This window comes from Humulus lupulus, chromosome 9 (assembly GCF_963169125.1).
Source record: "Humulus lupulus chromosome 9, drHumLupu1.1, whole genome shotgun sequence".
In the NCBI taxonomy this organism is placed as follows: Eukaryota; Viridiplantae; Streptophyta; class Magnoliopsida; order Rosales; family Cannabaceae; genus Humulus; species Humulus lupulus.
The window spans coordinates 19,582,496-19,609,302 of NC_084801.1; the positions used below are offsets into that span (position 1 = coordinate 19,582,496).

Here is a 26,807-nt window from a genome sequence, read left to right on the forward strand (position 1 = left end):
GAATTTTCATATCTATACACTTATTATATAGAAGGGATATAATCTCATCTAAAAAAGGAATCTCATCTAAAAAAGGAATCAGTGGCAGATCCAACATTTTTTTTATCAAAAATTTAAATAATTATATTGAATATATAATATATATTAATAAAAAATAATTAGACTAAATATTTTAAATATAAAAAATTATATGTAAAAACTAAATAAAAAAATTAGCAAGAAGATACACTATAATTATAGATATTATACAAACTAAAAATAATTTAGTTTGTATAAAATTGGCTACCAATACACTAGCTTAATTCGTATCCGGATCCTATGTTCATTCAGTCATTTATTTTGTGAAATTAAGTTATCACTGATTCAATTCCTATTTGTTTGTTTTTCATTTCTTTACAATTTGTTTAAGTTAAAATTATCACTATAATTTTAGTTAAAGTTTTTAATGAGCAATTAGAATGGTAATTATCTGGGCACCATACTTATTTGGAAAAAACAAAACAACTCCTCAGTTTAAAAAAAAAAGAGAAAAAAAGCCCTGATTATTATTCCAAAAAATTAATTAATCTTATTTGGGGAATAAAAACAAAAAAAATTAAAACAGTGACTAACTAACTAGTGTAATTGAGGAAAAGATCGAAAAAAAAAAGTTATGTTTCTAAATCCGTGATTAAATTCTCTGAATATTAATACGTCATTAATATAGGACGGTATAACAACGAATTAATAAAAAAGAAATGAAAAACGAGATTCCCGAAAAAAGAACAACAACCAGCTGTGATTGGGTTGTGACATACGGTTTTACTATTTTACCCCTTTGTTTGGAAAAAAGACGGTCAGATTCGGAATCCTCCTCTGATTCCGGTCAACATAATAACTGCCCGCACTTTCTCTCCTTGTATATATATATACACACGTTATACGAAGACTAGCACATATAGACTCCGCCCTTAGACACGTGGCTGCATAGCACACGATTTTTCCCGCCTCCCAAAGAGTCTCCCTCTCTTTTTCTTTCACTTTCTCGGAAAATACTAGCCGCAAACTCAGATTTTTCTCGGAGCTTAGCCGCTTCGTAAGTGTGACTGTATTTTTCGATTGTATATTTACTGTCCAAATATTTGTTTAATTTAACCAATTCAATGTTTCTTGATTTTATTTTCCTGAAAAACAAACGATTTTTAGTGTCTATATATGATAATTTTCATTTATATATATATACATATATCAATATATGTACAAAGCGCATCTATGTTTTCAATCTAAGAACTTATTTTCTTCATTTTCTAAGTAAAAAAAGGGTGTGGATTCAGAATGTTCTTTTACTTATATATTTCTATTTATTGAAATGTGAAGAGAGAAGTAAAGATGGGGGTGGGAGGAGAAGACGAAGGGTTGAGGAGAAGAGGATGTTCGTGCACAAAAGACGATTTTCTCCCTGAAGAGTCGTTCCAGAGCTGGGGCAATTACGTCCGAGCCCTGAAAGAGACTCCGACCCGTTTCATCAATCGGGTCACGACCCGATCATTGGACAGCGCGGAACTGGTTGACATGAAGGCTCGGAGCCAGCACGAGATGAAGAAGACGCTCACATGGTGGGACCTCATGTGGTTCGGAATCGGAGCCGTCATCGGCGCCGGAATATTCGTCCTGACGGGCCTCGAGGCCAAGACGGATGCTGGCCCCGCCGTCGTCTTATCCTACGTCGTTTCGGGCATCTCCGCCATGCTTTCTGTTTTTTGTTACACTGAGTTTGCAGTCGAAATTCCCGTTGCAGGTATGCTCTCTATAAATTAAAAAACATATATTTAAATATTCATTTCTATATTTTTTTAGTAATAATTTATTTTTTTGATATTCTGAAAGTAACAAAAAGATGGATTATTATTACTATTATTTAAGCTACTTTTGTTGATTTTGGACGTTTTAGTTTGAAGTTTGTTGTTTATTATGATATGTTGAAATTATTGTATGCATGATATCATGTATTGGACTTATTTATGCCTCATGTTAATATCATATATATTACATATATATTTCTTTCTTGACTTAATTTTTTAGATCTAAAAAATTCCTCGGTTTAAAATGTGAACTGATCTCTTTATGTGGATAACTACTTTTCTGTACAAATCGTAGGATAAAGACTGTATAATAGTCAAATGTATCAAGTGTCAAATGTATCTGTCCAAATCTCCCACAGAAAAATTGGATCAAGTCCCCTTTTCCCGTAGTAATGGACCATTAAACAAAAATTATCAATTTTAATGGATTTAATTAAAAAAAAACTAATTATCAATTGTATTCCGGCCATGGGCTTATTGATTCGCCTTATCTGAATGAGATTAAAGCACGTACATGAAGTCAAGGTCTCTATTTTAATATACAATTTGTAAGTAACTGGCCCATCTCATGGACCCCACTCATTTAAGTTTATCTTGAAGACTTTTCTTGAGTTTTGTCCAATATATAATAGCTGCTAGGATTTTTTATTTTTTAAAAAACAAAAATGTTGTCTAGTTTTTTCGCTCTGCTGTATGTGGGCATGCTCAATTTGACCGAGTGATCCTCAACCTCACCTATCTATGAAAAAAAAACAAAAATGGAGTGATCATAATAAATGAGTTAACTGACATAATTTTTTTATTACTATTTTCATCACCACAAACTAGAATAGGAATCATTTTTGTGTAAATCATGCATTAATTCTTTTCTGGTATGGTATATAATTGTTACTACAATTTCATATAGCTATCATTATTATTTAAACCACTATCATAATTCATATATATATATTTGTGATTTTTTTTAAATACACATTTTTTTTCTTTTTTTTTTTTTTTACTTTTTTTACAATTCTTATTTTAAAAAAAAATAAACATTCTAAATTTTCAAAAATAAGATTTTCAAAGTTTCATAATTATGAAAATATGATTTTTAGAAAAAAAATTAAAAAATTACAAAAATAATATATATCATAACAACTAAAAACAACCTAAAAAAACTTAAAAATCACTTGAAAAAAAAAATAGAAAATCATAAAAATATAAAAATTTCTCTAAAATCATAAAAATTTTAAAATTTTTTACGGTAAAAGTCTAATTTTTTAGCAAAAATTAGTATATATATATTTGAAGTTGATTAGAAAATACATAACTAAATTTCATATGGTTCCAAATTTTATTTTTTTAAATTAGTAATTATATTCCATGGTTTTAAAATTTTCTTTCAGGCGGCTCCTTTGCTTATCTAAGAGTAGAGCTTGGAGATTTCGTTGCCTTCGTTGCCGCAGGCAACATTCTCCTCGAATACGTAATCGGTGGCGCGGCCGTGGCCCGATCATGGACCTCCTACTTCGCCACCCTATGCAACCACAAACCAGACGAGTTCCGTATCAACGCCGTGGGTGCTCTCTCCGAAAATTACGGCCACCTTGACCCGATCGCCGTCGTGGTCATGGCCTGCATTTGCGTCTTGGCTGTGCTCAGCACCAAAGGCTCATCCCGACTAAACTACGTCGCTTCGATTGTCCACGTCCTTGTCATTCTCTTCATCATCATCGCCGGTCTTACGAAAGCCAACATTGATAACTACACACCGTTCTCACCCTTTGGCCCACGTGGTGTCTTCAAAGCCTCGGCAGTGCTCTTCTTTGCCTACGTAGGATTTGACGCTGTTTCGACCATGGCTGAGGAGACTAAGAACCCTGGTAAAGACATCCCCATCGGGCTAGTTGGTTCCATGCTCTTCACCACCGTCGCTTACTGTCTACTGGCTATAACCCTTTGCCTAATGGTACCATACCAACTAATTGACGAAGATGCTCCCTTCTCGGTTGCGTTTGAGACCGTCGGAATGGGCTGGGCGAAGTACCTCGTTGCGGCTGGAGCCTTAAAGGGAATGACGAGTGTTTTGCTAGTCAGCGCAGTGGGCCAGGCTCGTTACCTGACACACATAGCTCGGACCCACATGATGCCGCCATGGCTGGCCCAAGTCAACCAGAAGACTGGTACCCCAGTCAACGCCACCATTGTCATGATCACAGCCACGGCCGTCATCGCCTTATTCACCAAGCTGGATATTCTCTCCAACCTCCTCTCCATATCGACCCTCTTCATTTTCATGCTCGTCGCAGTCGCCCTTCTCGTCCGGCGGTACTACGCTACCGGCGTGACTACTACGGCCGACCGGAACAAGCTGGTTTTCTTCCTCGTAGTGATTCTGGGCTCTTCGGTTGCTACCTCTGCTTACTGGGGCACCAGCGATGGTTGGTACGGGTACGCCATTACTGCTCCGCTTTGGTTCTTGGGGACACTAGGTCTTCGAATCTTTGTTCCTCAGGCGAAGTTCCCTAAACTTTGGGGGGTTCCATTGGTGCCATGGTTGCCCTCGGCTTCGATTGCCATCAACATATTTCTTCTAGGGTCAATTGATAAGGACTCATTTATAAGGTTTGGGGTTTGGACTCTGATTATTTTGGGCTATTACTTCCTCTTTGGGTTACATGCTTCGTACGACATTGCCAAGGAGTTTGAAAAGGAGAAAGGGCTTGGAAACGACAATCATTTGAGAAATGCTGAAGAAGGTGGTGTTGCCGTACCCAATAATTAGTCCTTTAAATTAGAATTGTGAGGTTCTTTTCTTTTCTTTTTTCTGAAATGTTGTTTGTAGTAAAATTTTTGTTATATAGTTTGATCCAAGTATTTTTATGGTTTTTTTTTTGTTTGAATTAAAATGGTTTGTTTTGATATCATTTTATTAGTTTTTTCTGTTGTAGACACATATTATGCCCTGTCAAAAAAAGTTCACGCACACATTCGACACATGATATCATATCAGCAACCAACCTATTTAGCAAATTACATAATATACCTTTCAAGTTTATTTAGGAATTAAACATTTGAGTAGTCTCTTTACCCACCTAATATAGCATACTCCTTATATCTTTACCCCAAAAACAAACAAAGATTTTCGTTATAACTATAACAATGAACACTGGAATGAATCCTCTAAACCTTTTTGGTTTCCTTAATTTATTGAGCTCAAATTTGATTTTAAGTTAAATTACTTTTTACACAATTAATGAAAATGTCATTAATTTTACAAATAAATGAAATACTAAAGTTTTTTTTTTATATAAAAAATTCCCTCCTCGACTTTCCCTCTCGAAGACATGGCTTACCATTGTTGATAGAATACTCGTAACTCCATAACTGATCGATAATAACATGAAAATGTAGTTCAACTTTATACCAAAAACAAGAAATTAGAAAAAAACTCTTAAGATGAAAACACAAATTCAAGAGGTTGTTTTTTTTAAGAAAAAAAAGCCTAACTTTGAAAGAAAGAGAAGTAAACATTAATTCTGGACATTGAAGGTTTTTGCCTATTGCATTCCTCATACCTTTATGCCCTTTCAAACCATTGGCAAAGTTTACCAAACACTGCTGATCTCGATGCTTCGCAATATCAAATATATGCCATTTCCAAGGATACCCGCCTCTTTTGTCGCCCATGTTGTGAAAAATAACACAACTAATATGAATGCAATAGTAATTAGGGTTTATACATTTTTGGACCCTGTGTTTTTTTTCATTACCTGTTTGGATCTTGTGTTTTGACAAATTACTTTTTGGACCCTATGTTTTGTAAAATAGTTAAAATAGAACCCTAAACTCAATTTTGATGAAGAAAAAATAAATATAACAACACAATTTTTAAGCAGAATGATTTTATTTTTGTTCTGAATTGTTAGTTTGGTAAATTATTTGTGATTTTAGTTGAAAAAACATTGACCACAATCGGGTTTAGGGTTCTATTTTAACAATTTTACAAAACATAGGGTCCAAAAAGTAATTTGTCAAAACACAGGGTCCAAACAAGTAATGAGAAAAAATACAGGACCCAAAAAAATATAAACCCTAATAATTAAGTGCGTAAGCTTTTAAATATTGTAATACAAATGTAAATACTCTAAATAAGTCCCAACGCTAGTAAACCCACTATTTTTTTTTTAAATCATTACATGTTACAACAATGAAATATACCATGCATAACATGTCAATGATCAATCCCACTCTAAATACAATATATTGACTCCCAACTAGACAACAACCTACCAAAAATAATGCATCTTAATCATAATTTTGGGAAAAAAGTGTCGATCTTCTTCACAATGAAAGGATAGGTTATCTAAAAGGAGAGAAAAATACAAAATATCACAATAACAAACTTCAAACAAATTTATAAGGGAAATTTGACTTTTAATGCATTAAGTGACACTACATTTAAAAAATACCCTATCACTATATGACTCTCATTTTAGTGCTACTAGTGACCTTACTACCCAAAATACCCCTGGCATTTTTTCTCACAGACTCTCCGTATTCTCTCCCAAAGTCCCGAAGCAAGCAAACTTTGTAACACTTAAACCCGGTTGAACCCGCAGAACCCAACCATTGTCTTCCACGACCACGAACAAGGGCTCCCAAAGGGTCGGAGTTGACGATCGGAGAAGGGGAAGGAGAAAACGTCGAGCAAGCCGACCAAACTTTTAGGAAACAACCCCAAAGAAAGCGAAGGTGAGGGATTTCGTTTTTAATCTGCAATATGTGTATGTGCCTGGTTTTTTTTTTGTTGATTTTTGTTCATAGGATAGATCGGGGATGAGGAATGAAGAAATTTGGGTTTTTTTTTCGAGATTTTTTATGCACCTCGATAGAAATCGATAGGACTTTGTTATCCCCATTTCCTGATGTGGGCCTGGGACGGCGGTCTAGGCCCATGGACTGGGCTTTCGAATGTGGGCCTGGCCCAAGCCCGCTTTGTACCGGAATATCCAAGGGGCACGACCCTAGTTCGATTCTGGGCCCAGACGGTGTCCGGGATGGTGATCCAGGACAGTTGTTTAGGAGACAAACAGAGCTCATAATCCCGTTGAAGTATACGTAGAACGGTCCCGGAGTCTGGCAACGGTTCAGGCCTGTGGTAAACGAAGAGGGACAAAGGTAAACGAACCCGGATTAGGTCATCCCCGGTTGGTAAGGAAAAGCGTCCGTGACCCTGAAGCCGCCCCACTCCGCGTGGGGGTTTTCCCCACTTTTCACCTGCGGGATTGCACGCCGCTGTTTCAGAACTGCACTGCCAAGTACTCTGACTGGTCTTGTCCCCTGAATTTGCCTCGTAACTCGAAGTGCCCAGACGTTGACCTGCGGCTCCAGCTTGTAGAAATATAAGACTTCCGCAGGGGTCGGCTCCGTGATCTCCTATGCGGTGAAGAATACTCGCCATCCCGCGAGTAGCCGGTACGCTGCGGCAGGAGCTGGAACGGTGCGATTCCCACATACGTTAGGAACTGCACGAAATAGTCATGAAGCAGGAGCGTGGCTCCCGTGCTGATGTGGCCGGCGCTCCAGGCCCCGAACCCTTCTACGGACGTGTGCGCCCGCTCCTTGATCCTGGCCAGGCAGTTGTGGAAAAGTCCGGGAGTGGATTCGATGCCCAGACGCTTCTCCAGGAGGTACATCATCTGGTAATTCCGGAACAGGTTGGGCACCACGTCCATTTCCCACCTGTTGCTTGTAGGTGTCCGGGACCCAGGGATGACGACAGGGGCCCTATTGACTTCTTCCTCAGAGTGGAGTGTGACGCCCGTTGTCATAGTTGATGATCTGGGAACAAAGAAAGAAAGCCAAGCAGTCAGTACCTAAACCCAAGAAAGTCGGTTAAGGTACGGGGGGTCTCCTAAGGACTGCTTGGAGCCCCTTCAGATTGGGTCCGGGATCACTAAGGAACCACGAGACCCCGATTGGGAACAAAAAAAAAAAAAAGCTACTAAGGCTCCGCCATTTGTCCGGGAAGCATCCAGATACGGAGCAACCCAAGCCAGGCGGCCTTCCTAACAACTCCTAAACGTAATCAGATTCTAGCATCCTAAACATGCAAATTAAAAGAACAGCCTAAGTTCATATATTCATCAAGAAGGTCAGAAGGACTTACTGTGAGTTGTTGACCGTAGAAGATGGTGGTTGTCCGACGGTAAGAACGGCAGAACTTTGTTCTTGAAATGGTGAAGCCGGTTCAGCAATTTGTCCATAGGACAGACACAGGACGAGTTCTCAGGCAGATGGGCAGACGCTGGGGCCGTAGGGAATAGACGACGGCGTAGAGTTAGCAGACGATGGTGGATGTCGCCGGCGATATCGGACATGCAAAGCTTGGGCAAAGCTGATCAATTCTTGAGATGGCTCGAGAGTGTAAAATTGTCAAATGAGCGTCTGTGGGGTATTTATAAAGGCTCAAATCCTGGCCTCTGATCCAACGAACAAGTGTCTCCTCATCGGACTGTCCAGAATCGTGCAGGGGCATTTATAAGCCCTCTCGGGCTGGATCCTCGCCATCTCAGATCTGACGGCCCAGGAGGGACGGATGCCAAAGGTCGCCCCATCCTACGGTCCACCTCAACCGAGAAGTATTAATGATGGACCCCCGTGCGGATGGGACGCTTCGAGATCTGTGCTGACACATTAGCCTAGGCCTAGCGACCCTTGAGATGGCTAGGCGACCTTGAAAGGTCGAGACCCATCCATGCAGCAGTCACCTGGTGACACGTGTACCCCTATCACGAAGCGGGACAAAGGTAAACGTACCAGGACACTGGTAAATGGTCCGGGCCCAGCATACGACCAACGTCACTGCCATTTGTCACGGACCCACGATTCCAATCGAGAACTGGGAAGGCAACCGTGGATCATCCGGGAGCAAGGAAAGCCTCTACCTGGCGGCCCCAGGCGAAGGCTTGGGGGGTAAATGTTATCCCCATTTCCTGACGTGGGCCTGGGATGGCGGTCTAGGCCCATGGACTGGGCTTTCGAATGTGGGCCCGGCCCAAGCCCGCTTGGTACCGAAATATCCTAGGGGCACGGCCCTAGTGCGATTCTGGGCCCGGACGGTGTCCGGGATGGTGATCCAGGAAAGTTGTCCGAGAGACAAACAGAGCTCAGAATCTCGTTGAAGTATACGTAGAACGGTCCCGGAGTCTGGCAACGGTCCGGGCCTGTGGTAAACAAAGAGGGACAAAGGTAAACGAACCCGGATTAGGTCGTCCCCGGTTGGTAAGGAAAAGCGTCCGTGACCCTGAAGCCGCCCCACTCCGCGTGGGGGTTGTCCCCACTTTTCACCTACGGAAAGGCCACCTCGGGATTGCACGCCGCTATTTCAAATCTGCACTGCCAAGTACTCTGGCTGGTCTTGTCCCCTGAATCTGCCTCGTAACTCGAAGTTACCAGACCAAAAGCACCGTTTTGTTGGGCGAAATATAGTTCTTGGGCCACCCTGTTGGGCCTTAATTAGTCATGAATCTATGTATGTTTTATCTTTTATATTGGGCTTCCACCAGAGAAGCCAAGAGTATCCATATCTCTGATGGGCCCAGGTAATACCCGACCCAGACCCAGTGTTCCCATGAGCCTATAAATACAGGCAATAGAACACTGGGAAAAGGATCTCTTTTGGACATATATACAGTTACTTTATCAAAGCATAGAGAGAAACTCCATTGTAAAAAACTTTCGAGCTCTAATACAACTGACTCGTGGACTAAGGCTCATTAACGCCCCAACCACGTAAAAATCTTTTGTTAATCTTCTATATTTCATATCATTATTCTTAGCTAATATCTATTAATGTGGTTTTCGAAAATCTCGGTAAACAGACTCGATAGTATATGCTAGGGTCTGGATTTGACTGTGCCTCGATAGGCCTCGATGGGACTCGATAGGACTCGATGAAATTTTAGGCTTATAGAAATTTTAGCATATACCTTGATAGGCCTCGATAGGACTCGATGCTATTGGCCATATGGCCTATGTAGCCTTTGCCTCGATAGGAATCGATAGGCCTCGATAGGACTCGATGATACGAGGCTTTGAGATTTTTAGGACCTACCTCGATAGGAATCGATAAGCCTCAATAGGACTTGATGATACGGGGCTTTGGGATTTTTAGCACCTACCTCGATAGGCCTCGATAGGACTCGATAGTAACCAGATGATATCTTGCTTTGGGATATTTAGGACCTACCTCGATAGGCCTCGATAAGACTCGATAGTAACTCGATGATATGATTCTTTGGGGTTTTTAGAACCCACCTCGATAGGCCTCGGTAGGACTTGATAGTAACCCGATGATATCATGCTTTGGGATTTTAGCACCTACCTCGATAGGCCTCGATAGTGACCATATTGTTTTACAATTTTAACATTTTTTTTTTCCAGATGTCTGACCTTATTGTGCTGTTGGAGAAGCATTTTCCTGGCCGTGTCACGTATAGGGGTAGTGCCTACTTGTGAAGGCCTCCACAAACCTAGAAGATGCATTTAAGTTGGGTTTGTGCTATTTGATAGAGGGGGTACTGAATGCCCCAGAGAAGAAAATGACGATATGGGGAGATTCCCTGAGGATGGTTGAGGATCTTGATTACTTTTTCAAGTATCCATGGGGGAAGTTGTCATTTAATAAGGTTAGCAGAGGAGTTCAGAAGGACATGAAGAAGCAATTGAAACACTACGAGGAGAAGAAGAAATAGGGGTCAAGCAAAAAATAGAAGATGCTTAGCTGGAGTAAGTTCGGTGAGAACAGTGGGAACCAGATACCGAGGATGCTTAGCTGGGCTACGAAGACTGATATCACTATTTTGATAGCTCAGTTGGTTCCTATATTCGCCAACTGTCGAGTAAGTTCCATTTTGTCTTGTTAAATGTCACAAATTAATTGATTAATGATTTATTTTATTAAAGTTTTCCTGACACATGTTATTCAACCATGTAGTTAGTGGTATTTTCCATGCTGAAGCCACGTCCCGGTGAGGAAGTCTACTACAATAGCCTCCCAGAAGTTGATTTCAGGTTATTCCCTGAGTTGGAATCAACTGTTGGGGAGACTGGGACTGCAACAGAGGAAGTAGTAATACATGAGAAGGAGGCAGAGAAGCTGGCAAAAGTTGCAAAGGAAGCCTCTATTTTTTACGAGGATGTCCCAATGGTTGAGGAGGGCACTTCACAGGCCTATGCAGCTTCATTTAGTCAGGTTGCCCAGCCTGATTATGAGCAATTGATGCAGAGGCTTAAGAGGTTTGAGGAGGGCCAGGCAACCTTACTACAGAATCAGACTACAATCATGGCTCAGTTGGCCTAGCTGCTTTCAGTGGTCTCAGGTCGATCCACCGACGTAAAATCAGATACAAAGTCTGATATCTTGCCTGCAAACTACGAGCGTGGTAATCAACCCTCCACTCCACAGGCCCATACATCTGTAGTTGCCAGTGATGCTGACAGTCCCAGTGTGCGAGTACTGCAGCCCGAGGAGGCAGCTGGCCTTGAAGTTGTCAGGAAGAAATGCAGGCCCAAGCGTTTTGATGACTTCACCAACCCAATGAAGAAGATCAGACAAGATAAACATGGGCTAGTTGCTGAACCATTGAGGAAGTGTGACCCACAGCAGGAGAAGAGCTTCCATAAGTGGATCATCGGGAAGATCAACAACAAGAGAAACTGGAACGTCTATACTGGGACACACTGTGTGGCATGGTTCTTTCAGTTGCACACAGTCCAGACTTTGCTTTGGGATTCAATATGTAAATTACATTCATGTTTTAAATTCAATCTTAAAATATATTGATGGTACTAACGAATTTTCATATTTTTTCAGCATATTGATGCCGCTTTGCACATGCTACGTCGCCGGCGCCACTTTTATCATGCTGCATTTCAGCTGGATGCTGCGATCATGAACACCACCTTCCCCCAGGCGTGCCTAGGTCGTTGGAATCATTTCATAGAGACCGTCACTAAGTATACATGGGACGACAATGTGCTAAAAATGTTGAAGGGCGATGATAATCAATTCCTTGTATCATGGCAAAATGTGAGTGAAGTATATTTTGCATTGCACGTCGAGAAAGCCACACATTGGATCGCCATTGAAGTCTCCATTCCAACGTGGTGCATAAACATTTATGATTTTAACCATAGCGTGCTCAGTCCCACTCTGATGGAGGAAGCGATAAAGCCCTGGTGCTTATTGTTGCCTTCGTTGTTATGGTGTTTTGGCATGTTTGACGACCATGAGGACCTCCAGGTATCTCCTGAGCAGAATGCAAAGCCTTTTTCATATTGTCGTATTCCTCCAAAGGAGTGTCCTCAGACTAAGATAAGGTATTCCTCTATTTAATTAGTGTATTTTGAAATCTGAAAATTAAAGTTATTTTTATCTTCTATTGACACAAAATCGATTATATGCAGTGGGGATTGTGGTATGTTTGCCATCAAACATATTGAGCATTTGGTTGTCAGGCTACCACTCAATACCGTTATCGATGAGAACATCCAGCATTTCAGGACCAGGTGGTGTGTGGACCTATTCTATCAGAATTTTTCCCCGTGATGCTCTTTACATTTTCTTCATACACATCTTGTATAGTATAGCATATAGTTAGTTTTGTATATTATTTTTTATCAAACAATATTTTTTGAAAAAGTTATTAAATAAAAAAGTACTAAATTCACATAATGTGTCTGCCTCGACATCCAAACCAACAAAGTATTAGAAGAAGTACTCCATATAATAAATGCAGCAAAATCAATTAAATAATTACATAACACAATATTTTAAATCCTAGCCTTACATGACTTCCTATTGTGCTCACTACCACCACATCTGCTACACTTACGTGGCTTGAAAATCTTTTCCCCGCGTGAAGCATGGCGATTTGTCTTTCGCCTACCCACTTTCTGCTTCCTGGGCCTTCCTACAGGGGTTTTCTCAACGGGGACGCCGACAACCGTATCTCTGATATGATCAGGGATTACCCATTCATCCTCATTCCAAACAGGGTAAATAGTATCTTTATAAGTGTCCTTCAATGCCTCGATTCTATAGTAAGGGGAACACAGTAAGTAAATGTTTATGCTTCTTTTTCTGGCTGCAGCAAAAGCATGTACACAGGGTATCCCAATGGTTTGGAACATGCCACAAGAGCATGATTTTGTGGCCAAGTCCACCTCACCATCACCATTACCATCGACCACAAGAAATTCGTGATGACCAAAGACTTGGACATCAAAAAAAATTGCTTTATCACCTATTTGCTTCAAATCCTTTTCCATCTCAGATGATAACACAGTTGTTGCTTTTGTAGCTTTTTCCCATGATGTCTTGCACGTGGCCAGTTTTGAATTTTTCCACAACATTCATACATATATGATGGTAACATGCACCGTGATATGCATCTGGGAACACAAGCTCCAAAGCATGATTAATGCTTTTATGCCTATCCGATACAAAAGCAAGGTTCTCAGCGTCCCCTATGGCTTCCTTCAATTTTCTCATGAAATAAGTCCAAGAGTTATGGTTCTCATTGTCCACCAATGCAAACGCAATTGGAAACAACTAGTTGTTTGCATCCAATGCAATAGCACAGAGTATGTGGCCACCATACTTATTCTTCAAGAATGTGCCATCCACACAAATTACAGGACGACAGTACTGGAAACCACGTCTAGAAACACTGAGGGAAAAGAAGCAATGCAAGAAATGACCATCTTATGCTACAAAATCAATAATTGTACCTGGGTTCTTATGCTCCAACTGACACAGGTATCCAGGTAACTTGGAGTATGATTCCTCAGGTATCCCTCTGACATACATAAGAGTCTTTTCTCTGCATCTCCATGTCTTCTCATAGCTCATTTTGACCCCAAAATGGTGCTTCATGTCCTCCCTTATGTTGTTTTCCATGTACCGAGTACCATCGGTAGCAAATTTCCTCTTGATTAGGTGCCCAACAACCCACGGTGATGCTTGGCGGTGGTCCTTATCTCGAATTTCTTGTGAGCAAGTGTGTACTTTGTTGTATATAGTAATCTCGAACATTTCAGATCGCATTTTTCTCTTACCCCTCAATCTCCAACCACAATCAGGATCCTTGTAGGTAATGTACCACACATCAGTCCCAGATTTCTTCACCATAAACTCAAAGTTATTCTTCATCACAAATATGGATGCTTTGGTTTTCAATTCAAGCTTGTTCTAAAAGAGCTTCCCAAGGTGCAATTCTTCTGAAGCTTTGCTAGTTGAGGAATGATGTTGATGTGAGGCCTCTATATCCTCTTTGGTGAACATGGGAGCACTCCATGTTCTACGATCTTCACCTAAGTCCAATGGAGAACTCCATCTAAAACTATCATCGTATCTACTTGGACCTGGACGACTACTGCTAGTCCCAGGTGTTTGTCGATCTTCTATTCCGCGCTCCTCATCTACCATAACATCTGAACTCTGTGTTGGAAAATCTGCCCTAACATCTGGCCCACCAAGATCTGTTGCATCAGCAACAGGATCGTCGTTGACATAAGGATCATAGCCATAGGGATCGTAATCCGCCGTGTCATTCAAAAATGGCAGATCTCTAACCGGGATATCATCATGGACTATGACGTCTGGATTTGTCTCGGAAACACATGTTCCAACGTCACCTTGAGTTCCTTTGAAACCATGACATGGAGGAGAAATGTTCTCTTCAAATCGAACTTCTTTATTAACACTGGCAAAAGCCGATGCATTTCTTATACCTCCCTTCTTAATCAATGTCACACATAGAGGAATGAGCTTCTCTACATATTTCGATGCTAACCCAATGAATGCACACACATGCCTATCATTTTTTATAATGGTAGGTTTGACGGATTGTGATAGGCATGTGTACAGGACCTCAATTTTCAAGTCATGCACACATTTATCCACTTCAAGCTCATCGTACAGAATGTCAAGCAGTTACTCATACGTCACACCCTTCTCCACGGGCAGAACTTGATTTTCAACATCTCTGAAAATCCAATCCCTATTTTCGAGTTCCCAAACACTAGGAGTGAGTATCGGTCGGTTTGGGCGGTTTTTTTCATAACATAAAATCCAGAATTCGGTTTTCGGTCCGGATTGGTGCAATCCAAAAACCGACCGACCAAACCAGTTAAAAGAAAAAACCGACCGTTTTGGACCGCGGTTTGGTTGGTTAAACCGACCAAACCGAATTTCTTATTTTTTTAAAATTATTATTTTTTTTTAAAGTTTTAGTTAAAAAAACTAAAATTTTTGGATTGTTGGAATCAATTTTTGTGCATTTTTAAAACATAAATATATAGACCATAATTTCATATTTTTTTGTATTTTTATTTAATAATTAATAATTATATAATATTATATTATTATATATTATATTGTTCGGTTGGTTTCGGTTCCGCCGGTCGGTCTGAACAAAATTTTCAAATTGACCGAACAGTAGCGGTTTGTGCTTTTGGCGGTTTTTTCGGTGTTCGGTTTAATCGGTTTCAGTTTTTTCGGTGTTCGGAAGGTCGGTGTATACGGTTTTTTCGGTTTTTTGGATTTTATGCTCAGCCCTACCAAACACCATTGAATGCAACAAATATGGAAACAGTCGAATATGCAACAAAAAAACAAAAAAAAAATGTCAAAAAGTTAAACTACAACATAAAACAGCAAAATATCGATTTCTATCGATATATGTCAAGGCATATCGAGGTCACATTATTGATGTATATTGAGGGCAATCGAGGCCTATCGAGGCAAACAATCCAATTAAATTCTTATATACCTATCGAGTTTTATCGAGTACAGTCGAGGACTATCGAGGCAAACAATCCAATAAAATTCTTATACACCTATCGAGTTTTATCGAGTACAGTCGAGGACTATCGAGGCAAACAATCCTATAAAATTCTTATACACCTATCGAGTTTTATTGAGTACAGTCGAGGAATATCGAGGCAAACAATCCAATTAAATTCTTATACACCTATCTAGTTTTATCGAGTACAGTCGAGAACCATTGAGGTATTAACATCCTAACACTATTGAGGCACGTCGAGGTCCATCAAGGACCATCGAGCCAACATGCATGCAACACATCGAGGCCTATCGAGTTTCATCGAAACTCATCGAGGTAGGCAAAAAATCCAGAAAAAACGCACGAAGTATCCAAAATTCATTCCAACAGTGAAAAATTGCAATAAAACATGAAGGCATACACAGATCTGTTCGAAATAAGACAAGTAATGTAGACAGACAAGTTTCCTCACTACATATAATAAATATATACTTACCCATACGATTTTTGCCCCTAGATCCGAAATCCAAAATGAAGTTTCTTGACTTGAAATGACTCACAACTTGCCCCTGGATTCGAAATCCAAATTGAGCTCGAAAATTAGTATACATTAAGATAATGGTGGCTGCCTTTTTTTGTGTGTATGAGAGTTTGAGAGATAGAGATGGAAAACGAAGAGATAGAGAGCGAAGACTGAGAAAAAAGAGAGGGAAACTTATTTCAGGGGTATTTTGGGAATTCAGGAAAATACTAGCATTAAAATATGATATTTTTTAAGCTTGGTATTATTTTATCATTCGATCCCTTTATATGCATCAAAAGTCAAATTTCTCATTTATAATTCCCCAGTATGGACAACACCAAGGACGAATTCCTTATAAACCGCTTAATATATATATATATATATATATATATATATTTACATTGTTTATGAGTCTAGTCTGCAAGTGTTTTTGTTAAATTCTAGAAATATTGCTTCAATATATCTCATTAAAATATAGAATATATTTACATTTACCATTTGAGCTGTTATTATTTTTTATTCCGTACGCGCATCCTTTATTTGGTGATGATTCGGTTAATCAAAACGACAAATATTTTAATAGTACTTAATTTGTTATTATTCATATCGAGCCATTTAAACAAACAACTTAAGGATTTTAGAAGTAATAATCAAGTATATTGGACTTCCGTTTGTGTGAGCATAAAAACTCATCATAAATCGCTAACCCAGACAGTAACTAGCTAAAAAGTAAAATGAGTATCATGAAGGTTAATTGTGTGTAAGTGTATTTTTATCATGCATTAAACTTCATATTTAGTTATGCATTTTCATGTTAGCACATTGGAAGCTCATTTTATTAGTCACGTCTTTTTTTTCTTTCTAATTTTGAACATTATATTAAGACATGCATTTGAATGTTGAGATATCAGAAACACTGAACAAATGATTTTAAATTAGCTCATGTTTTTGATGAGTTGTCTTTCAATAATAGTGCCCTAGTATACATATATTCTTTTTGTGGATGTTTACCCTACTTTTTTTAGCCGCTAAAAAGTGGTTTCTTCAAGAAATAATATCTGCTAAAAGTTTGAAGCATTCATTGCTTTATTGTCATTGCCCATGGCTATTTGGTGAGAGTTCACCAATCAACTTCGACTTTTCTGGTGCAAGGCTTGAAGGGAGTTCAAGCTAGACTTCGAATGGAGCTCGATTTGAAGCTGAAAGGAATCCACCAACTGGAGGGAGTTCAGCAATCATTAAACCAGCGAGAGGCTAGATGTTTGAAGAAGAATCCAAAAGTTTTCTTTGTAGTCATCAAGTTCTTAGGAACAAAATTAATTGAGAGTTTTAATTTGTGTTTCTATATTTGAACTGTTTGTAATGAAACTTTGATTGTCAGTGGATTGCTTCACCTCTAGACAAGGTCCTATGGATGTACATCATGAGAAATCATCACTACAAGAAAAAGGGGCTACGAATTCAGTTTTTTAAGGTTGAACTACTTTGGTTTTCACATAAATTCGCAACCGAGAAGTTCAGGGCGAAATAAAAGGTGGTGAAAAACCGAAGTGGAAAATAGACTATCCACTTTGGTTTTTATGTATCAACCGAAGTAGAAATAGGGTTTCTACTTCAGTTTATACATAAAAAGCGCAGTAGAAAGGTTTGAACAATTGAGCATGCGACCTATATAAAACAATCTACTTCAGTTTTTATTATGATTGGTTAAATACAAAAAGGTAAGTGGTAAAATACAAGTTAGGTATAAACACTTAGTGCAACGCCCTACTTCCTTAAAGCCGTTACTAAGTGAGTTTAAAACGTGCATTTAACTCGCTAATCGAGGTTTTAGGTTAAAAGTTTAACTAAATGATAAACAGAGTTATAAACTTTGAAAATAATTTCATTTACTGAAAATCATAAAGTGTTTGACATTTGGGATCCCAAAATACAGTTTAGAAATATATACAACATATAAGTACACACAAAGTTGACTAGACGACAAAATCTAGGCTTTAGTACAACCATCTCCCAAAATCCACTAGCTGTGGCAGCCAGGCAGGCCAAACATGTATGCGTCGCTTCACGCTCTCCATACTCATGGTTGGCCAACTTTTCCCTTACCCTTACCTGCACCACAGAGTACCCGTGAGCCGAAGCCCAGCAAGAAAACCCTCACAAGCAGAACACATATACATAATAAAAACTTAGCATATAAACAGGCCATCAATAGGCAAAGCACATACGGCTATGCCGTCCCAGGCGCTGTACCAGGCCCTGGGTTCGCGGTCCACACCGTGAGGATATCCCAGGTATCCTTTAGGGTCTCGCCCTGGCAACTCGCACTCCACGTGCTCAACGCTGCTCCCGGCCGCTTGCTGCACTCGGCCTTGCACTCCATGTGCCTAACGCCATTCCCGGCCCCTGCCGAACTCGGCCTGCGCCGTTCCCGGCTCTTGCCGAACATTTACACAATTGCATTCATAACATAATAAATCATATACTGAACATGAACAAATTCAAACAAAGGGCTACTGTTGTGTAAATTAATTTGATTAAAATGTGCAAGTGTACACAGTCACAAAACAAGTAATAAAGTAGTAAGTATTCAAGATCGTCTCCACAGGGATTGCAAATTAAAAAGTAAGCAAAACAATTACTAAACAATTTTAGAAAATTAAAAGTCAAGTGGTTGTTTATAGACTAAGCAAAGTATTAAAATAAAATAGAAAAACTGAAATTAAAAACTGAACTGAACAAGAAAATTGAGAGAAATTTATGAATTGCAAAATGGACTTGAATTGTTGAATTCCCCTATATTATTCGTCCTGAACAAATTGCGAACGTATTGCTGCAGCAATACTCTAGCAAAACTCCCAGGATAACAAAAAGTTCATTTAACACGCATAAAACTTTCCCAAATCTTATGACCTTAATTCTTCTATCTAATTAAACATATTCCTATGCAAAATCAGATTTAAGAATGCACTCACAGTTCACTTCTCATAGGTTACACAAGGTAATTAACATATCCCTATATTAATTACTAACATAACCTAACCTAGATTATGACTTGTGTCATCCAAGTTTTTCCTATTACATTTAACCTTTCCAGCATTAAATATAATTAAAATAACTTGCCATTGCTGGCCAAACAACAACAAGAAATTAATTTAAGCACACTTGAATGATCAAGGGAGATTTTACTAAAATAAAGTGCAAGAAATGGATAGATTATAACATAGGGTTCATCAACAATCCAAGCCACCAAGAAATTAGTTCATGGCTGGTTTCATAAACAGTAATTCACAATCAAAACAGCCCATAATATTCAGATTTAGTATCTAACTCAGAAATTAATAATAGAAAGTTTAAGAAAAGAAGAAAGAACAAATCCAAATGATGCTTGAGCTTTCAATGCTTGAGCTTTCTATGCTTGTCCTCCTTCTTCCTTGTGGGTATCTCAGCTTGTTTCTCTGTTTTTTTTTTCTGGTTTTTCTTTGCCAAAAATGGCTGCTGGTTCTATATTACGGCTGGAGCATTCTTTTGGTATATTAGGTTATCTTCTTCTCCTCCAAAAGTACCATAATGCCCCTCTTTTTTCTCAAAACATCAAGTCTTCCTTCTCTTTTGTCCTTTTCTCCAATATGCTGATTATTTCCTTCTGCCACTGCCACATCGGCTGAAATGTAAGCTTGACTCTTGACTGCCATGTGTTCCCTCATCCAAAATACACCTGATCACAATGCTTCAGTTTTGCTGCAGCAATCCTGAATATTCAGCCATCAACACATAAATTCATCACAATAAATTCATATGCTAACTCATTCCTTTGTGCACATAATTATCCATGAAATCATTATCTTTAACCCAATAGCTATTAAAAAACTAAAAAATAATTACACTTAATTAAAATAATGAAAACATCAAAGATAGCTACAAAAACTAAAAATAAACTAACATCACTCATGATTTCTTCACAATTATAAGTTCAAAAGCACATGAAATAACTCTTTATTCAAGAGTTATCAGCTACGCCCTGCAATACAACATATTGGGCTCTGCCCTGCATACAAACTCTATGGGAATAATGGTTTTATTACCTACGTCCCGAGCTTTCCAAGCATCGATGCCCCGAGCACAATTCCCTAGTCCGAGCCTCTCCGATGCCCTAGTCACAACACATTAACAATGTCCGCCTATCAAACTCTAGTCCAATAAATAGTTTCAAACCATAATTCTATCAATCCGAGTGATAAAATCCATCCCGAGCCTAAAACCTCTTAAAAACCCAAAAGTACCTTAAGCGCCACGACCCTAGGGAGCTCAACCCGAGGCCTAGCCTTAAAATTTCCCACACGCGCCGTGGACCTTGCTGAAGGGTTTCGCGGCGCGCCTCCAATTTCCTGACGCCCCATGTTCAAAGGGGCTGTAGCTCAGCAAGAACAGAGCCGCGACCCTACCCCTCGAACCGAGAAAAAATCAGCCTTTTCCACCTAAAAAACCAGTCCAATTTCCCCCAAAATCAAGCCAACAATCCAGATTAACTATCACAAAGATTCTAACACATTCTTAGCATTAAAACCTAACAAAGACCAACCCCAAAACTCAGCCAAGCAAGCAAGAACAAATCCAAACTTAGCTAACATGCAAACTCTAATATTCAACCTTAAAACCAGCTGCAAATTGACACACTTTAACATATTAGGAGCTTACCTTGATGAGTTATGTTTCTGTGTAGATTCTCTAAGTTCCAAGCTTTAATCTCCCAAAAATCCCAGTTGAATTCCTTAGCTTCAAGTTAGCTTCACCTAGTTTTCCCCTTGATGTGCCTTAGAGAAAGAATAAAGGAAGGGAGAAGTGTCTAAAAGTCGATTTCTACAAATTTTGAAAGCTTCTTGTGTTTTGTTTTATTCAACTTAAGTCTACTAGGTTACGTCAAGGCTCGGGGTACCGAAAACATCCCCGAGGGCAAAATGGTAAATTTCCCCAGTATTCCCTCCTAGACATTCTAACCTCAAATATATCTCCAAATATTTATTTCCATAACCCGATAGCCCCATAATACATCTAATACCCAAAATACCCCTCAACTCGCCCTGAGTCGGATTCTCAACCCCGTTGTGACTTTCTGGCTAATTGCTCCCTAGAACTGTCTCGGGTCGTGCTACACAGATATATTACAAACATATCACATTTATCACATTTATACTCTCAACGGGCTAAAATCACAAACATACCCCTAATATCCAAATGAGACCCACATGCATATTTAATTCAACTAAACATGCATCTCTAACACATATTCACATATTATATCCATAATTCACTTATTGCCCTCCAGGCACGCTAGTCAAGGCCCTAAGCCTTATTAGAAAATTTGGGTCGTTACAACTATCCCCTCCTTACAGAAATTTCGTCCTCGAAATTACCTAAATAACTTGGGATACTGCTCCCTCATCTCTGATTCAAGTTCCCACGTCGCCTCCTCAACCTTGCTGTTCCTCCACTGCACTTTTACCAAGGCGATAGTCTTGCTCCGGAAGAATTTATCCTTCTGGTCAAGAACCTGAATTGGCTTCTCCTCATAGGACAAATCCTGATCTAGCTCCAAATTCTCATAACTCAGAACGTGCGTCGAATCTGACACATACTTCTGGAGCATGGACACATGAAAAACATCATGAACCCCTGATAAAGATGGAGGCATCGCTAATCTGTAAGCTACCTATCCAACCAGTTCCAAAATGTCAAAGGGGCCAACGAACCTAGGGCTCAGCTTGCCCCGAACACCAAACCGTTTCACTCCCCTCAAAGGTGAAATCCTAAGAGACACATGATCACCAACCTGAAATTCCACGCTCCTGCGTTTCAGGTCTGAATAACTTTTCTGTCGTCTCTGGGAGGCGAGCATTCGCGCTCTAATCCTTTCAATCGCCTCATTGGTCCTCTGAACCATCTTTGGACCCAAATGTCTCCTCTCACCTGTCTCATCCCAATGGATAGGTGATTTACACTTCCTTCCGTAAATCATCTCATACGGAGCCACTCTGATGGTCGCCTGATAACTGTTGTTGTACGAGAACTCAATCAAAGGGAGATACTTACTCCAAGATCCCCCAAAATCTAGTACACAGGCTCGCAACATATCCTCCAATATCTGAATCGTCCTCTTAGTCTGAGGATGAAAAGCAGTACTAAACCATAACTGCGTGCCCATAACCTTCTGTAGATTCTCCCAAAACTTGGAAGTGAAAGTGGGGTCCCTGTCGGATACTATCGACCTCGGAGCCCCATGAAGTCGAACAATCTCCTTCACATATAACTCTGCATACTGCTCCACATTATAAGTCGTCCTAACAGGAAAAAAGTGGGCGGACTTGGTATACCTATCCACAATCACCCACACCGAGTCATGCTGTCCCACGGTCCTTGGCAAACAAACCACGAAGTCCATGGTAATATCCTCCCAATTCCATTATGGGATCCCCAGAGGCTGCAGCAACCCCGCTGGCCTCTGATGCTTAGCCTTAACTTGCTGACAGGTTAAGCACCTGGCCACATAGTACACCACATCCCTCTTCATACCCGACCACCAAAACAAAACTCTCAAATCCTGGTACATCTTCATTGTACCCGGGTGCAAAGAATAGGGAGTGGTATGCGATTCATCTAAAATCTCCCGTCGGATATCAGAATCCATCGGAACGCAGATCCGACCCTTGTACTTCAGTAACCCCATCTCTGAAATAGAAGAGTCCTTAGTCGCTCTGACTAAGACATCCTCTTTGTGACCTCTCAACTGGGAATCTTTCCCCTGCGCCTCCTTAATCCTCTCAAGGAGTGTAAACTGAAGAGTGATGTTGGCTAACCGACCAACCACCAACTCTATGCCCGCTTTAGTCATCTCCTCGGCTAGCTTATCAGATATCTGTCTCGAACTAAACAACTGTCCTAGGCCTTTCTGACTCAATGCATCAGCCACTACATTAGCCTTCTCAGGATGGTATAGGATATCACAATCATAATCCTTAACTGATTCCAGCCACCGCCTCTGGCACATATTCAGATCCTTCTGTGTAAAGAAATACTTCAAGCTCTTATGATCGGTGTAAATCTCGCACTTCTTGCCATAAAGATAATGTCTCCAGATCTTAAGTGCGAACACCACCGCTGCCAACTCCAGATCATGCGTGGGATATCTCTGCTCATACTCCTTTAACTGTCTCGATGCATAGGCTATCACCTTACCAGCTTGCATCAACACACACCCCAAACCCTGTCTGGATGCATCACAATAAACCACAAACTTTTCATTATCTGTCGGCAGACTTAACACTGGCGTGGTGATCAGTCGCCATTTCAACTCCTTGAAACTGTTCTCACATCTGTCCGTCCAGACATACCTTGTCTTCTTCTTTGTCAGTTCAGACAAAGGCGTAGCTATTCTGGAGAACCCCTCAACGAATCGTTGATAATACCCCGCTAAACCCAAAAAGCTTCTCACTTCAGGAACACTGCTCGGCCTAGGTCAATTTCTTACTGCCTCAATCTTACTTGGATCAACCAGAATCCCCTCCTTACTGACGATATGGCCCAGAAATGTAAACTACAGTAACCAGAACTCAAACTAACTGAACTTAGCATATAACTTATGCTCCCTCAACCTTTGTAAAATGAACCGCATATGCTGCTCGTGCTCTGTCTCCGACTGAGAGTACACCAAGACGTCGTCGATGAACACAATCACAAACTTATCCAAATAATCCTTGAAAACCCTATTCATCATGTCCATAAAAGCTGCTAGGGCATTGGTTAATCCAAAGGACATAACCAGGAATTCATAATGTCCATACCTCATTCGGAAAGCGGTCTTTGATATATTCTGCTCTTTAATCCTTTACTGATGGTAACCTGATTGGAGGTCTGTCTTAGAAAACACCGTTCTTCCCTGTAACTGATCAAATAAATCATCGATCCTAGGTAGTGGATACTTATTCTTAATGGTTAACTTATTCAGCTCCCTGTAATCAATACACATCCTGAGAGTTCCATCTTTCTTCTTGACAAACAGCACTGGAGCACCCTATGGCGAGAAACTCGGTCTGATGAACCCCAAATCAAGTAACTCTTGCAAGTGAATCTTCAACTCCTTTAATTCTGCTGGAGCCATTCTTTAAGGCGTCCTAGATACTGGCTCCGCTCCTGGTGCCAACTCTATACAAAATCAATCTTCCGCTGCGGCGGCAACCCTGGCCGATCTACTGGAAACAAATCCGGAAACTCACACACCAATCTAATCTCACCCGGTCCAACCGACACCACCCTAGAGGTATCCACAACGCTCGCTAGAAATCCCATGCAACCTTCCTGCATCAAGTCTCTAGCCCTCAATGCTAAAATCGTTGGTACTTGTGGTCCACTAACTGTCCCCACAAACACAAAGGGTACCTCCCCTTCTGGTTCAAAAGTCACCATTGTGCGCTTACAGTCAATCGTTGCCCCATACTTCGATAGCCAATCCATCCCTAGAATCATATCAAAGTTGTCTATCTCTAACTCAATCAAATCAACAGACAATTCCCTACCATCTATCTCTACTGGCAATGCTCTAATCCATTTCCTAGAGACTACCAGTTCTCTTGTTGGCAACAAAGTCTGAAATCCCCTAGCATACACACCACTAGATCTACAAAGCTGGTCTATCACTCTAGCAGATACAAATGAATGGGTAGCCCCCGAATCAAACAATGCAGTATACAAAGAACCAGCACTAGAGATCTAACCTGTCACAATTGAGGGGATAGCCTCCGCCTCAGTCTGAGTCAAAGTGAATACCCTGGCAGGAGCAAGACTGTCACTCTGCTTCAGCTCCTCTTTCTTGACTTGAGGGAAATCCCTCTTCAGATGACTGGCACTCCCACAGACAAAGCAGGCCCTGATCCTACACTCACCCTGGTGTCGACGTCTACACCATGGACACATTGGAAAACTCCTCCAATTGTCATTTCCGCCCTGACGGCCAGTAAAAGCACCCCGTGGCCTCCTATCTGAACTGGGAGGAACAAAGGAATCTGGGGCCTTCCTTTTCTGCTCACTAGAGCCACCACCCCGACTAGATCCAATAAAAGGAGGCATTGTCCTCCAGACATCGTGCCTAATAGCGCTTTCCTTCCAGATCTGATCCTCAGCCCTCTCAGCTGTAAGGGCCTTTTCTACAACCTGGGCGTAGGTAGTAGCCTCTGGATCCAAAGTGATCTTCACATCACGGGCAATCATAGCATTCAATCCCCGTATAAATCTATCTCTTCTTGCCGCGTCAAGCGGCACTAAATCTGGCGCAAACTTTGGCAATCTATCAAATCTAAAAGCATACTCAGTCATGGTCAACCGATTATGAGTTAGGTTAATGAACTCGTCAACCTTCGCAGCTCGAACTGCCACACTGTAATACTTTTCATTGAATATATTTCTGAACTCTTCCCAAGTCATAACTGTTATGTTTCTTCTCTGAACTACCATGTACCACCAGATGCGGGCATCCACTCTGAACATGTAGCTAGCACAAGCTACCCTCTCATTTCCCTGAACCCTCATAAAATCCAACATTGAGGAAATCATATTTATCCACTGCTTTGCACGCAGTGGGTCTGATCCACCTTCAAAGGTGGGAGGATGCTGTTTCTTGAACCTCTCATACAAAGGTTCCCACCTGTTCTCCATAACAGGTTGAACCGGCACCGACGCCATAACTTGCTGAACTGACAGCCCAGTGGCCTGAGGTGGGGCCTGCTGCCTCAACTATCGAAGCTCTTCCTCTATTCGCTGCAGTCTTGCTTCCATCTCGGCAAACATCTCTTGCCAATTCTGTGGGGCAGGTGGAGGGTCCTGACCCTGATTGTCATCCTCGGCCCTACTACCATGGAGTCTAGATGATTGTCGAGGCATCTCAACAAATATGCTTGCAACCAACGACGCCACTCATCAGGCACGATAACAACATCCAAAACCACCTCCCAATCACATCAACCAACCACAAACAGTAATTCACATAATGTACAGATAGCATATAACACACAGTGGGACATGCCCTGGCATCATGCATATGTTAACTCATTCATCATGCTCTATATGAAATAAGTAGGCAAACAAGGCATTCAGGCACATATTCAAGCATACTAGACAATCATACCAACCAACCCTGAGTCGAGCTTGTCACTGACAGCGAGTGTACATGTTTGGTCAATCTCCAAAACCATAAACCTTGGCTCGCTCTGATACCAAGTTGTAATGCCCTACTTCCTTAGAGTCGTTACTAAGTGAGTTTAAAGCGTGCATTTAACTTGCTAATCGAGGTTTTAGGTTAAAAGTGTAATTAAATCATAAACAGAGTTATAAACTTTGAAAATAATTTCATTTACTGAAAATCATAAAGTGTTTGACATTTGGGATCCCAAGATACCGTTTAGAAATATTTACAACATAAAAGTACACACAAAGTCGACTAGATGACAAAATCTAGGCTTTAGTACAACCATCTCCCAAAACCCACTAGCTGTGGCAGCCAGGCAGGCCAAACATGTACGCGTCGCTTCACGCTCTCCATACTCATGGTTGGTCGACTTT

At 40.5% G+C, this 26,807-nt stretch overlaps 2 protein-coding genes across 2 annotated transcripts; both read left to right on the plus strand.

The window, feature by feature from the left end:
* The first annotated feature begins 915 nt into the window (after positions 1–915).
* On the plus strand, positions 916–4,750 carry LOC133802079 (cationic amino acid transporter 1-like). Its single transcript, XM_062240325.1, has 3 exons — positions 916–1,075; positions 1,357–1,777; positions 3,230–4,750. Exons 2-3 carry the CDS (start codon positions 1,369–1,371, stop codon positions 4,606–4,608), a joined length of 1,788 nt encoding a protein of 595 aa, XP_062096309.1. The 5' UTR covers positions 916–1,075; positions 1,357–1,368; the 3' UTR covers positions 4,609–4,750.
* Positions 4,751–11,485: 6,735 nt separating this feature from the next.
* On the plus strand, positions 11,486–12,684 carry LOC133802080 (uncharacterized). Its single transcript, XM_062240326.1, has 3 exons — positions 11,486–11,629; positions 11,704–12,209; positions 12,297–12,684. Exons 2-3 carry the CDS (start codon positions 11,725–11,727, stop codon positions 12,436–12,438), a joined length of 627 nt encoding a protein of 208 aa, XP_062096310.1. The 5' UTR covers positions 11,486–11,629; positions 11,704–11,724; the 3' UTR covers positions 12,439–12,684.
* Positions 12,685–26,807: the final 14,123 nt, after the last annotated feature.

Excerpts from the sequence above, each read along its gene's own strand:
- LOC133802079 (XM_062240325.1), top strand. The coding sequence starts at position 1,369 with ATGGGGGTGGGAGGAGAAGACGAAGGGTTGAGGAGAAGAGGATGTTCG. Across the intron at positions 1,778-3,229 it reads AGTCGAAATTCCCGTTGCAG|GCGGCTCCTTTGCTTATCTA; the intron begins GTATGCTCTCTA and ends ATTTTCTTTCAG.
- LOC133802080 (XM_062240326.1), top strand. The coding sequence starts at position 11,725 with ATGCTACGTCGCCGGCGCCACTTTTATCATGCTGCATTTCAGCTGGAT. Across the intron at positions 12,210-12,296 it reads TGTCCTCAGACTAAGATAAG|TGGGGATTGTGGTATGTTTG; the intron begins GTATTCCTCTAT and ends GATTATATGCAG.